Here is a 13,759-nt window from a genome sequence, read left to right on the forward strand (position 1 = left end):
AGTAGAGTTTTCTTAGGCTGGAGTCACACCGTGACATTTGTCCGACCAAGAAGGTGTTGGGTAGTTAGGCGTCATGGCCAACAATGTGACCTTGGGTTTCATCTGGCTGAGTCTCCTTTCACTGGAACCCTCATGACTGTGAGGGAGGAGTGCCTGCATCAGAGCAAGAATGGCAGGGAAGACTGGAAGGCTTCCCGGAGGCCAGGGAATGGAGCCGAGTTTTACACAACAGACCTGCAGTGGGCTGACCAAGAACGGGAGCGATTTCATCCTGACCTGCCAGGTCCATTTCTGCCTGTTTGCTCTACTCAAATCTCCCATCAGTCTACAAACACATTCCCTAGGACAGCACCCACTTCTCATTCTCCTCTCTCCCGCCAAGCAATGGGGTGGGGAAGGACTGACTGACTGTGATGATGTATTACATCAGGGGCCCTCACTTGAGCAGGGAACAGCAGACAGCAGGCTATGGACACGGGAAGGCACACAACAGTCAGACCACAAGGGAAAGACCTAGAATTGAGAAATCTCCACGCCAGAGAAAAACAAGGAAAGGGACCCAAGCAATTTCCAGAAGAACAAACCCAAAAGGCTAACAGGCACTGAAAGAGATGCTCACACTCATTAGTTATCAGAGAAATGCAAATTGAAACAACAATGAGATGTTGCTTTACACCCATTTGACTTGCAAACATTAAAAAGCTGGGTAATGCCAAGTGTTGGTGGAGCTGCCGGTGGGAGTGTAGATTTTGCAAGCATTCTGGAGCGCAATCTGGCAGTACTTCATCACATCAGAAAAGGCACAAGTGATGACCTGGCACTTTCGCTCCTGGGTACGTGTCCCGGAGAAAGGCTCACTTGTACAGGTGCACGAGGGGACAAGCGTGTGAATATTTATCTGCAGGGGCGAAGGGGAGACAGGACGGGTCATACGTGGGCGATGACACCATGTAGCACCATATGGCAGTCACAAGAGACCAGATGAGCACACGGCAACACGGGTGGATGTCTTAAAAGCAGAGTGCTGAGGGGAACATGTTAGAAGCGGGATGAAGCACATAACCGACAAAATTTATGTAAATCAGAAGTACAGACACACACACAAACACACACACACAATAGTACATATTTTGCAAGAACACACAGAAGCACAAATATTCACATTACACACGTCGGGATGCTTGCCTGCGGGAGAAGAGGGATGGGAGTGGAGATAGAGACAAGAGAGAATAAGTTTTAAGAATAAATTAAATAGGAGGATTCTTGCGCAGACTCGAATTGGGGACCGAACACGAGAGAGGGGTGATGACGGCCGAGGGTCCCTCTGTCTCCACTCAAGCTCGTTATATATTCACTTACAAGTTTATTGGCTCCTCTGGCCGTGGTCTGGGGCCCAGGGAGGAGGGACAGGAGAACAGAGCCCGAGGAACCCAGGCGGTCCACCCGCAGCGACCCAGGGTCCGGTGTAGGGCGGGGCGAAAGCGCTGCACCTGCCGGGGCGGGGCGGCAGGTGGGGCAGCAGGTGGGGCGGCAGGTGGGGCAGCAGGTGGGCGGAGGCATGGCCTGCGGGCTCCAGGGGCGCGGGTCCCTCTTGCTCCGACAGAGGGTAGCTGTCCCAGCCTAGCACACAGATGTCAACACCTTCACCCCGGAGCGGGAAGGCACCGTCCACTTGGTGAGGGCCCTCCGGGCCGGCAGCAGCTCAGGGTTGTGGCCGTGCCACCTCCGTGAGATCTCAGTCCTCACCTCGGGGGACAAGGGAGAGGATGTCAGGGAGGGCCGCGGCGGGGCTGGGGGTATAGGGAGAGACCCTGCAGGAGGAAGGGAGGCCTGGGCTCCTGGGGAGGAGATGGGCCGCAGCCACCACCAAGTATATCTCTGCGTGATACTACTTCCTCCCTCCTGTGGGTATTTCTGACCATTCCCTTTAGCTCTGCTCTCTGACTTCTAGGAGGGCCTTTGGGTGGGTCCCGTTAAAAACATTCCCTTGGATGCTTTCTTCAATTTCTGGCCTCCCTGAGCAGCTTAGCCCGGTCCCTGCTCTGGGATTCAGTCTGGCCCTGCCGCTGAACTGAGCTATGGCCACTGGGAACCTGTCCAGAGGCGATGCCCCAAAGGGAGAAAACACAGACCCCTATCTAAGGAGCTGCAGGTGAGGAGCCTAGGATTCCTGAAAGAAAAGCTGCTGGGTAGAGGGAGGCAGGGGTGGGGACCGGGGAATCTGAATTGTCACATCTCCGAGGGGCTGTTGGGGTCACAGGTTGCTGAGAGGCTGTGACCACCCGACAGAGCTGAACTAGGGCTGCAGTGAAAGACAGAGGGAGACAGATTTCTATTCAGTGTAAGGGTGAGCTTCCCCACAGGGGCCTAACAACAGAAGAGCTGTTCTGTGAGTAGGAAGCTCCCCATCACCAGAGGTATGTCACCATCTGGTCTCCAGCGTGATTTTCCGGGACAGATCCCCTCCCAGCTCTCAGGGAAGCGTCTTTCCCAGGTCCCACCGGCCTCAGCCGAGGCTGTCCCCCACCCCTGTTGACGTCTGCAGGACCCAAGAGCCACTACAAACAGACACTGCAGTCCTGTGTCCGCAGCCAGACACCCAATAAGGCTGGCGTGGGAGTACAGAGGCAGAGGGGGCGGGAGGCAGTCGGGGACAGAGGTGGCAGGGGAGGAGCGAGCGGGGTCCCCCAGCTGGCGGATGGCGTGTGCACCCAGGCCTCGGGGCAGCTCCGAGCCCACGGCCGGTCCAGGCCGCCAGAGGGAGCCCTGCCGGTGCTCACGGCAGCAGGGCCTGGCTGTCTAGGGCAGGAGCTAAATTCTCCCACAAAGCAAGTGTATCCTAAGGGACGGATGCAAGCTGCCTTCTGGGTGGGACATTTTACTTTTCCTCCCTCTGCCATCTTTCCACATTTCTACAAGTCTGTCGTCACTATGTGTCTAGGCATGAGTGTGCCCTCCTCTGAGGTCCCTCTATCTCTCAGTATCCCTGGCTCTTCCCCATCGTCCTCCCTCCTGCTGCACCTGACTCTATTTTCCTAGTTCCCTTTCTGTCTGCTGCTGACTTTTTCAGTTTCTCTGCCTCTCCCAGAGCTGGCTTATTCCCTCATCCACCCTCCCTTTTGTTCAATTTTAGGAACACAGAATTGGGGGATCCTTTTAGACCATCCCCAGTCCTGAAAGGAGAGTATATTTGGTCCAGGCTAGAGGAGGGATGGATAAAGGACGTTTATAGGAAGCAATCAGGTTCAGCTTGATCTAGAGGCTCAGGACAGACACAGCTTCCCAAAGGATCACAGGAGTCAAGGTTTGGCTCGAGCTGGGATTTACAGGGTCTGGGAAGAAGAGAAGTGGCCTTAGGTCTGGTGGGAGGTAAGACTCAATGGCTAAGGATATCCTGCAGAGTTACCTACCTCTTGGTTGAGGAAGCAATACAGGATGGCAACGATGAAGCCCTGTGGGGCCAAAGAGAAAGGAACACATCAGGATGCTCTCTGACTTCTAGGAGGGCCACAGTCTTGACCTATCTTTTCTTCCACTACCCACTACCAACTACTCATCTACCCCTTACTACCTACAACCTGCTACCACCTTTTTCTCCACCCGCCCCCAGGCTGTGGCCTGGGCAGGTATTGGGGAAAAAGAAGGAGGTGCATTCATCTCTTTCTATGCACCAGGCACACTGTCTCACGTAATCCTCATAGCAAGCCTGCCAAGGCTGTACTGTTGATCTTGTTTCTCTGATTTGCTTTATTTCTGCATCCCTCCCCCAGCATTGAGCACAGATCCTGGTACATAATAGGTGCTCAGTAAACGTTGGATAGATGAATGGCTGGATAGACAGATAACTGGATGATAAATGCATGGGTAAGTAGGTAGGTAGATGGATTGATGGATGGATGATGGGTAGATGGATGGGTAAATGGACAAGTAGGCCGGTTCGGGGGAAGCTGCATGAATAGAGAGATAAGTGGATTAAAAAAGAGGATAACCAGCCCGGTAACCCTTAACCTACAGTGAACTCAACCAAACCTGTGGGCTGCACCTCCTCCCTCTTGCCCAAGGACTTGGTGGGAAGGGTCCCTGTGGGGCCCCTCACCTGGAAAGAGCCCAGGCCCAATTCCAGGGGGAGGCGGATGCCCAGGCCAGCACTGTCGGGCAGAAAGTTGAAGATGACATAGTGAATTCCAAACAGCGGGATGAGAAGAAGCGTTGATTTAGAGAGACGCCTGCAGGAGAAGACAAGCCCTAGGCACCCAAGGCTGGAATTAGTAACTCCCACATGCCCCCTGCTCACTCCCAATTCCCATCTGTTCTCCATACAGACTCTGTGCACCAGGCACCCTGGAGAACTCCATCCCCCCCAGACACGCAGAGTGGTACAATGCAGGGCTTCCTTACTTTGGGGAGCAGGGGTCTTGCTGTTCTCGCTGCCAAATGCTCTTGTCTCAATTTATTCCAGTCGATGTCTATGCATCGAAGTCTAGTTCAAAGACCACCTCCCCCAGGAAGTCTTCCCTAACCATAACTCACCCCCACCTCACCCCCATCTAGAAAAGTTCTCCTTCCACAGGATCCTTCCCATAGAAATGGACCCCAGCACTCATCAGTCCATTTGTCCTGGGAACTGGATATTTGGAGCCTCCATCCCTCCCCCCCCACACACATTGTGATCTCCTAGAGGGCAGGGACCAGATCTATCATCTCTCTAGAAGCTTAGGGAGGAGCATGGTCCAAGATAGTGAATAAAACAGAACCACACCGACTCCCAGTCCAGTCATGCTCCCTGCATCCCCGAATGCACACGTGCGTGCACACACATTACCAGTACTGAGGCTCGGTGTGGAGGCTGCCCTGAGCCGGCTCCAGTTTCCTCAGCAGGATGCGGATAATATTGAGAAAAAGCCCAAAGTTCACCTGGAAATAGAGGTGTAGGAAGGTAAAAGGCAAGAGTCAGGAGTAGCCCTGGTAGCCTGGGACGGGGCCTCTTTGGGAATTACAAACCCCAAATCCTTGAGACACAGGGATGTGCAGGCAGATAGATGTACAGGTCATTGCTCTAGAACTTGTGTCCTGGAGACTGGGGGGTCCCACATGGAGCGCAGGGTCCCTCTGCAGCCCCAGGATAAAGAGTGGGGGGCCAGGCCTTGTCATCCTACCTCTAGTGCCTCCCAGGGTCTATCTTCTCTGACACAAAGCAGGTGTCCCTCACTTTTGATAAAACTGGGGAAGATGCACACATTCACCGAGGCCATGTAAACCAGCCCCGTTGCCCCGTTTTCAGCATGGGAGCGGGGGGGGGGGGGGGGGGCGGTTCAGCCACAGCCCGCCTTCCTCTCCTGCACCGCAGCCCCGCTGCAGTAGGAGATGCTCTACAGCCAGGGCGCCAAATCCATCCCAACCCAGAGCTAGAAGGAGCCTGAGCGATGGTGGAGACCACCTCCTAGTTTCACCGATGCCACACTGAGGTCCGCGGAGAATCTCGCAGAGCCTGGCTGCAGGACCCAGGTACCCTCTCCCCCAGCCTGGAGTCACCTTTCCTGCGGTACAGCCCCCTCGGCAGATCCAAGGAGAATAAAGCAGAGGCGCTGGCCCCGGAGACTGACCCCAACAGAGAGGACGATGGGCCCTTTGATGATCCACCAGTAAGGGGAGCTGTCATCCAGGTCCCAGCACCTAGAGAGAGGACAGGCCAGGACTGAGGGGAGCACCAAAAATGCCCTCCCAGCCTTCTCTCCTCTCTCAGCCAGGTAGGCTCCCTTCCAAAGGGATCAATCCATGCTGGGCTTACCTCTCCCTCCTCTCTCCAACTGGCTGCTTCTTGCTGGCCCCAAAACTTTCCCTGTTCCAGGAAGCCCCTATTTACCCTGTCCTCAGCCCCCACCTCTCTTTGAGCCCAACACCCTGAGAATCTGAGGTCCCCTCCCGCCCCAGGTCATGCCCCTTGCACGCTACCCACAACGGCCTTCCCATCCTGCGCCCAGGCCCTGGGAGTTCCCTGAAAGCAGGACTGGGGTCTCCTGCTCCTCTCCCCAGCGTAGAGAACAGCCACGCTGCCTGACCATTCAGCCCACACCCCAGGGGGACCCAGCGCCCTGTGATGAGGTGGCCACCCAGACTCACGCAACATCCTCAAAGGCCACCTTGCAGCACACCCACATGCCAGTGAAGAGCAGGGGAAGCCCTGTGGGGGTACAGAGGAGACACGAGTAAGGGGTGTCTCGGCTCAAGGACTTGCCCTCACCTGCCACCTCCACTGCCAGCCTCACAGGGCACCGGGAAGGGGGGACCAGGGAGCTGTAGGACTACAGGTTGTCCCTTGGGTCACCATCAAGTGAGCTGAAGGGACCTTTGGGTGAGCTCCCTGCGAATTCCCCACCCTCCACTAGCCCCTTGCTGCCCTAACCGGCCTTGGAGCTCACCCCAGCCAGCAAGAACCAGCCGCCAGAAGGCTCTCCTTGTGCTGGGCGACTTGGAGGCCAAGAGGCAGGTCAGGTACACAGCTTCCACCAACAGCCAGCTGAAGTTGGTCATGGTGGCGAAATGGGAGGTGGCCACAGAGACTTTGCAGAGAACCTGTGGGCCGGGGGTCTGGGTTCCTCAGGGCTGGACACCCCCTGGAGCCCCTCCCCCACGCAGGCCCCTCCACCTCCACCTTGGGCTGCCCCAGAGGGGATGTGGTAGGATAATGTGGAGGCTGAGAGCGCAGATTTGGGACCTGGGTTCACGTTTACCAATGCATTCGCTGGGTAACCTCCCCCTGCCTCAGCTTTTCATCTGTAAAGGGAAATACTTCCGCTGCCTATCCCGTGGCCTTGTCCTGAGGACCAGATGGAAACTCTGTGTGGGAATTGCTATTTTTCACTTTCCTTCGGTCCTTCCTGACCCCACGTCCATCCCCAGAGCTGTGGGTGTGGAGCACCGTCCATCGCTGCAAACACACGAGCAAACACTCGCTCATTCACCGCAGGACTCGCTCATCCGTCAGGGGTGACCCAGGTGGCCCGAGCTTGGCCCCAGGCCCACTCCCGTACAAATGGGACTAAAATGCAACTATATGGAGGAACTAAAAGGTGGGAATACATGCAAAGCATTTAGCGCAACGCCTCCACAGAGGTGCTCAGTACACCTACCATTACTATTTCTTTCATTCGTTCACTAAGGTCACTGTTGGTTTGTCTGTCTGTGTGTCTGGCTACTGCTAGCCCAGCTTTGCCTCCACGCTGGCCCCCACTGCCTGTTACGTTCATTCCCTCTGCTTCTCCCGCCTCGGCTCCCTGCCCCCGTGTGACTTCCCCGGTTCTTGGACATGCTTCACGTTTTCCTGTGAGACCCTGTTCACCCGGTCCCTCCATCTAACGTGCCCTCTCTCCCCTTCGCCCCCCTCCCAGCCCCAAGCTGTCTCCTCCCTGAAGCCCAGCTCTCAACACCTATCCTCCACTCAGTGGTCCCATTAGCGGTGCATTCTGTCCCCTAGGCCCTGTGGATGCTTCTGGGGAGAGGCACCCAGGGGCACCTTGCCCGGCACACACCCGCACCCGGCCACAGAGAGGCAGGGGTGTTCGGGGGGAGGTACAAAATGCAAAGGCCGCTGGGGTGAGGCATGGGCTAGGTTGGAGTATGCAATAAGGAATGGAAGGGGGGGGGGGATGCGGAATATGGGAAAGGATATGGATCGGCTCCAGGGTCTAAGAAATGCCATGGGGATTTAGGATCTGATTCTGGGGAGGGGTGGGAAGGGAAGGGAAGGGAAGGGAAGGGAAGAGAAGGGAAGGGAAAGGAGAGGGTGTTTCCTATTCTGTAATTGGCAATCACAGAGCCTTAGGGTATCAGCCCACAGTCGGGGGGCTCCTCTAGGTCCCTAACGCTGCCTTCCTTCCCCCCACCCACCCCGGGACCCTCCAGCCGCAGCTGTTACAGTGGAGAAGCTGCAGTGGTCTGTGTTCTCCCCGTGGAAGAGGGCGGCGTCCTTCAGGAACACAGCTCCCGCCTTGAGGATGAAGGTCACAAACAGCTGGGTGTGGATGTAGTTCCGGGGACAGTGGAGCCTCCTGGAAGAGCAGGGAGGCATGAGGGGGAGCACAGGAGGAGCACAACTGAACTGACTCGAGTCAGACCAGGCTGGACTTGGAGCTTCAGGGTTAGCCATGCAGGACAGCCGACCAACCACCGCCCCGAGGCTCAGCAGAGGTGAGAGGACTGAGGGGACCAGTCCTTGCCTTTGGGGAGCTCAGAGTCTGGGGGACAAAGGCATAGGTGGCAGGGTACTGGGCAGAGGAGCCTCCTGGGTGCTCAGAGAGATGAGGCACATCCCCAGGAGACAGAGAATGGCATTAGCCATGTTGGGGGGCTCAGACTCTAAAGTTGGGGGGGTACTCAAGGGAGGCAATGGTCAAAGGGTTGGAGCAGTCAAGAAAGGCTCCATGTGGGAGGCCAAAAGGATTCTGAAAGCAGGTGGGAGCTGGGCTTTGAATTTTGACAGATGGAAACACATCAAGAACACAGGAAGTGGGCATTCCAAGCAAACAGAGGAAGTTCCACGTGAGCAGAGGTGTCGAGACTGCGGTGAGTCCTGGAGTGCGAGGGCTGGAAAGGGAACACACCGGGGAACGGAAGGGAAAGCCAGGAAGGGCCGCGGGGCCTAGATCCAGCAACCTCCTGAGTGTCCAGGCAAGGACTCAGGCTTGGCCCCAAGGACCACAGGGAGGCAGCGAAGGTTCTGGAGCAAGTCAAGAGGACAGCAAACCTGAGAGCAACCAGGATGGCAATGGCCACGAAGAGGGCCACGATGGAGATGCTATGGCCCAGGGTGTAGATGATCTTCACGGTGGAGAAGTAGGATTTCTGGGAGAGTAGAGATGGAGAAAGTCTCAGCAGCTGCACTTTCTGGGAAGGAGGGGCTTGAGGACCATGCAGGTGAAGGCTCTCGGTTCTAGAACCCCCCATCTGGGGGCAGGGTGCCCGTGGCAAGCTCCCTCATAACAGAGGCACTTCTTTACAGCCTGTCTTGCACCTGACCTGCTGGTGGGCAGTGAGGGGGGGGCAGCAGGGAGTGACACGTTGACTCTGTTAGGTGGGGTGGGACCGAGACAGGCGGCAGAGAAGCTACAGCTTCACTCACTCATTGGTAGATTTTGTCATTCATCGAAGAACGACAAAAGCTCGAGAGGAAATGGGACTGGTTTATTGACATCCTACTTCCTCACCATCTTGGGCACATACGTTCCCCCCAACCCTAAAGAAAGGGGGCAGCCAGGGACAGCCACGGGGAGAAGGTCTTTCTATGACCAAGTGTTTGGATCCATCAAAGTCCAGCCTGGACACCACCCTCTCCCCACCCTGAGATGGAGGTGGAGGGTGCAGGCCAAGGGAGGGGACCAGGGACCCCTGGGGGATGCAAGCAACCAGCACCCGTGTCTGTCTTTTCATTTGAAAAATGGTCAGACTCATGCCTTCCCCTGCTGGGCTGAGGGGAAAGAGGTATGGGGTTGGGGGTAAGGAAGTACCTCGCAAAGGCCCTGCTCAATTTGGATGTGTGGAGCATGCACACCACCCCATGGACCTGGACCAGAGGAGGGGGGCAGCTTGCCCAGGACCACTAGGTGCCTTGGTTTCCCCAGAACCATTCAAAGCTCCTGCCCCGGAGGCCTGGGCACAGAGAGGGCAGCCAAGGAGAGGGCAGCCAGCACATCTCCCACCCTGTCCTCCGCCTCCCCTCTCTCCCAGCACCGTGGCCACGTGTCACCCTTGAGCAATTAGCCAAAGACCAGAGCCGTCTCTCTTGCAGACGCTGCCATCTTCTGAAACCACTGTAATAAATATTCCCATCCGCTGGCTACGGCGGAAATGGCGGCCCCTCCAGTTGTGCAGTCCACCATCCCTACAACCACCCACGGCGACCCTTCCTCCAAGATGCCAGGAGCCTCTTACCTCCTCAGTCAGCAGCTCTAGCGGCACAGGGCAGGCCACAGGGTAAGGTGGGAAGGGCTCAGACCAGCCCGTGATGGTGCAGTCCCGCTTCACGGCCCCTGCGAGGCATGCAGAGGTGGGAACAGAGAGCGGGTTGTAACTCGTTCTCTGTCTCCAGGACAGAAGGGGAGTTGTGGATCATCCGGTGACCCTGGCTGGTCTGCAGACAGCTCTTCTCAATGGCAGAGAAAGAGTGGCCTTTCCCCAAGGGGCCTGGGTTCCAGGTCCAGCCTTTCCACACTCTCCCCACTAGGCAGTGGTAGCATCTGAGTAGTCAGACAGGCTCTGCTCCCCACCACCCCCAGGCCAGCCCTCCTGCCGACATCCACAGAACATTTGCTTGGGGTCTGGCCCTGGGCCCAGCACCTCTATGCTCTGCTCACCAATCCTCCCCACTGGGAGGTTAATGTTCTTGGTTTCCCCAGGTCACAGGTCAGGAAGCTGAGGGTCAGGAGGTTGGCTCACTTGCCCAAGGTCACACAGGAAGATGGGAAGTTGGTGTTCACATCCAGATCTACTGCCCCCAAAGCCAGGGACGTGCCTACCATATGCTGACACCACCAGGTGAAACCACCTCATCTCCCCACTCGCCACCACACCCGGAACCCTCACCTGGCTCTGAGCTGAAGTGAGAGAAGAAATCTGGACAAGAGAGAGTGACCCACTCGCCAGAGCCCACCATTGGCCAGCACAGCAGCCCATCCCACGTCCTCGGGCAGCCTAGATAGAGAGATGGGAGCAGAGCAGACTCAGGGGACAGGCCAGGCAGCATTCAGAGTGATGAGGCTGGAGGAGATAGAAGAGCTGAGAAGCCACCCCCTCCCTCCCAAGCGCCATACCCAGCGTGGTGTTGGGCATCCCTTCCACTGCTTGCAGACATGACCTCTCATCCTCTCTCAACTGGGTGATGAAGTCACACTCTGGGTGCACATGACCCCATACCTGCAGGAAGAAGGCAATGGGATGAGCCAAGCCAATCGGATGCTCCTTCTGGGTTCTCTGGTCCAAATGACCTTAGGACAGAGACAAAGCCTGATTCACTTCCCCAGGCCTGCTCATAAGCACAGGGTCTGGCTCCCCGCACTTTCGAGTGCTCTTGGAGGAGATGGAACAGAAGAAGGAAGGCAGGGAGGGAGGAAGTGGGGGGAGGAGGAAGAGAGGAGGGAGGAAGGAAAGGAAGATGGAAGTCTGGACAGATGCTTCCCAGTTTCATCTCATGGGAGCAAGTTCTGAGATGCATTGAACACAAGGCTTCCGAAGACCTCCTGGAGGGGACTGAGTCAACAACTCTCTGTGCAGGGCCTTTCCTCGTCTCTTCCCCCTCTCCTCCCCCCTGCTCCCTGGATGCAATTCTGCACAAAGTACCTTGGTAGGCAGAACAATGCCTTCATTCACGCAACAAGGTCTGCCTCCTAATCCCCGAAAACCGAATATACGCTACCTGGCCCGGCCAAAGAAATTCTGCAGCTGGGATTAAATTAATGATCTTTGGATGGGGAGATTATCCGGGATTATCTGGACAGACATGAGGTTCTTATAAGAGGGAGAATGTCAGAGTCAGATAAGGAGATGTGAAGGAAGCAGAGGGGAGGAGGTGGGGGAGAGGGAGGGGACGTGAAAGAGAGCAGCCATGGTTATGTGGGGTGCACACAGATGAGAGGAAAGAGACTCCCCACATAACAACAGCAACAACAAAAAATTTTAAAAGGCAGGGGAGGGGGCAAAACCTTCCAGGTATGGAATGAATAGGGCACAGCACAGGGAATGAAGTCAACGATCTTGTAATAGTGCCGCACGGTGCCAGATGGCAGCTACGCTTGTGGTGAGCACAGCATAACATAGAAACTTGTCGAATCCCCATGTGGTGCACCTGAAACTAACGTAACAAGGTGTGTCCAGGCTACTTCAATTACCAAAAGAAAAAAAGAAGAAGAAGAAGAAGAAGAAGAAGAAGAAGAAGAAGAAGAAGCAGCAACCTGTTTTGCACCCTATGCCCAGCCCTGACAAATCAGACCCCACTCAATGCACAACAGCCCCGGCGAACAGATATCATCTCCTTTTTAACAAAAGATACAAGTGAGGCTCAGGAAGGGTGGGGAACTTGCCTAGGCCACACAGCTAGTTTCAGGGTGCCAGGATTCCAGCCCAAAGGCTGTGCACCTGGGGGCGGGTGCTTGGGAGGTGCGGTGGCCCCTGCACACTCGTGCATGAGCACACACACACTCTCACGCTCACACACAAGCCAGCAGGGGAAGAGGAGACCTCAGTCCATGAGTGCTGAGCTTCCCACCCAGTACCTTGTATGTCCTGTCCTGGTCCCTGTGTCACTTGCAGTAACTCCTAGAAAACATGCTGGGAAATCACAGCACAATCAGGGAGGGCCCCTGTCCAGCACCCCACTCCCACCACCCTACTCTCCAGTACATAAGTTTGCCAAAATCTTCTCCAGCCCGAGGTGTATCAAGAGAGGAACAGTCTCCCAAATATGGGAGGGGAGCAGCTGTTCTCCATCTACTGCGCAGGACCCTGGTCCCTGGCCACACCCTTTAGGAGGGAGCAACCCAACGGGAGTGTGGCTCCGGGACACTGGGGATAGGGAGGGGTCTGGAGATTCTGTGGAAGAATCAGGGACATGAGATGGGAAGGCCTTAACTGCCCACCCTGATTCAGAGTCATATCTCGGGCATACAGGGTCTCTGTGGCCCCTGGAAGGCCCAGGCAGGCCCTGGAGGGAAGCAACAAGGAGGCTAACTCAGCTCAGCCAGGTTTTCCTAGTCAGAGCTACCTAGAGACAAGCAGCTGCAAGGGAAGGGGAGAGGAGGGAAGGGAAGGGGAGGGGAGGGAAGGGAAGGGGGCAAAAGGAAAGGGAGGGGAGGAGGGAGAGGGGAGGAGGGAAGTGAAGAAGAGAGATGGGGAGGAGTGGAGGGGATGGAAGGGGAGGGGAGGGGGAGAGGAGTTCTCTGAGCCATGGCTAGTAGCCTGCTTAGTAGAAACTCCTGTGCTGAGGAAGAGCAGTGGGGACCCACCAGGCTCCAGCTAGACCCCCCCTTATGGCCTTGTGGCTCCCAGATCCGGAGCCCAGCAGGAGAGGCAGGAGGGTCTGTGTTGGCTACTCACAACTGGCAGTGGGCTCAGCAAGCAGAAGATGCAGGCACCCCACACCCTGCTGTCCATGGTGGGGCTCAAAGTGGCTCCCCCAGTCAGCGTCCTTGTCCTCAGGGTGAGCCTCGGCCCTCTTCCCTCCCTGTGGTCCCCTGTGGTTGCTGCTGCTGCCGCCACCCCTACTCTGATGGCTATTTGCATAGGCAGGAGCTGGCAAAGGGGACAGAACCAGCTAAATATTCACAGGATTGCAGGACATCATGCCCAACTCAGCCCCAGCCCCAAAGTGGGCCTCTATGTCCCCAACAGGGAGGGGCTGAGCACCCCACCCCCTTCCACTCCATCTGTAAGTCTGCTGTGTCCCTGTCCTGAACTGACTGCAAGGGCCCAGAGAGGTGATAGCCATAGGACACCCCTTGCCCTGGCAGGCCAACATTCTTTACCATCTCCCTCTCGGAGCCCAGCCTTCTGCTGGCCCACAGTAGAGAGAGCCCCCCTCCCCAAATGAAGGAGATTCAGAGAAGAGGAAGAAGACGACCTGGGCCCACCGTCAGGAGCTCCCAGTTTGGTTAGTCACCCAAGCCTCATCCACAGGGCTGCAGGTGGGCCTAAGGCTGTGGGGACACAGCAGGGATGGGGGTAGGGTGTCAGTGGGGGTTGCAGGGTAGGGATGAGGTTAGAAAAAGAAGTG

The 13,759-nt window shown here is 56.5% G+C and overlaps 1 protein-coding gene across 1 annotated transcript; it reads right to left on the bottom strand.

Annotated features, from left to right (window-relative positions):
• Nucleotides 1-1,620: 1,620 nt before the first annotated feature.
• Nucleotides 1,621-13,140, bottom strand: GHRHR (growth hormone releasing hormone receptor). Its single transcript, XM_072784752.1, has 13 exons — nucleotides 13,084-13,140; nucleotides 10,806-10,908; nucleotides 10,579-10,686; nucleotides 9,928-10,025; nucleotides 8,744-8,841; nucleotides 7,916-8,048; nucleotides 6,420-6,573; nucleotides 6,121-6,181; nucleotides 5,604-5,673; nucleotides 4,823-4,914; nucleotides 4,097-4,226; nucleotides 3,411-3,452; nucleotides 1,621-1,746 (listed from the first exon to the last, which is right to left on the bottom strand). The coding sequence occupies exons 1-13, from the start codon at nucleotides 13,138-13,140 to the stop codon at nucleotides 1,621-1,623; spliced, it is 1,272 nt and encodes a 423-aa protein (XP_072640853.1).
• Nucleotides 13,141-13,759: the final 619 nt, after the last annotated feature.

Source organism: Canis lupus, chromosome 18 (genome assembly GCF_048164855.1).
Source record: "Canis lupus baileyi chromosome 18, mCanLup2.hap1, whole genome shotgun sequence".
Classification (NCBI taxonomy): domain Eukaryota; kingdom Metazoa; phylum Chordata; class Mammalia; order Carnivora; family Canidae; genus Canis; species Canis lupus.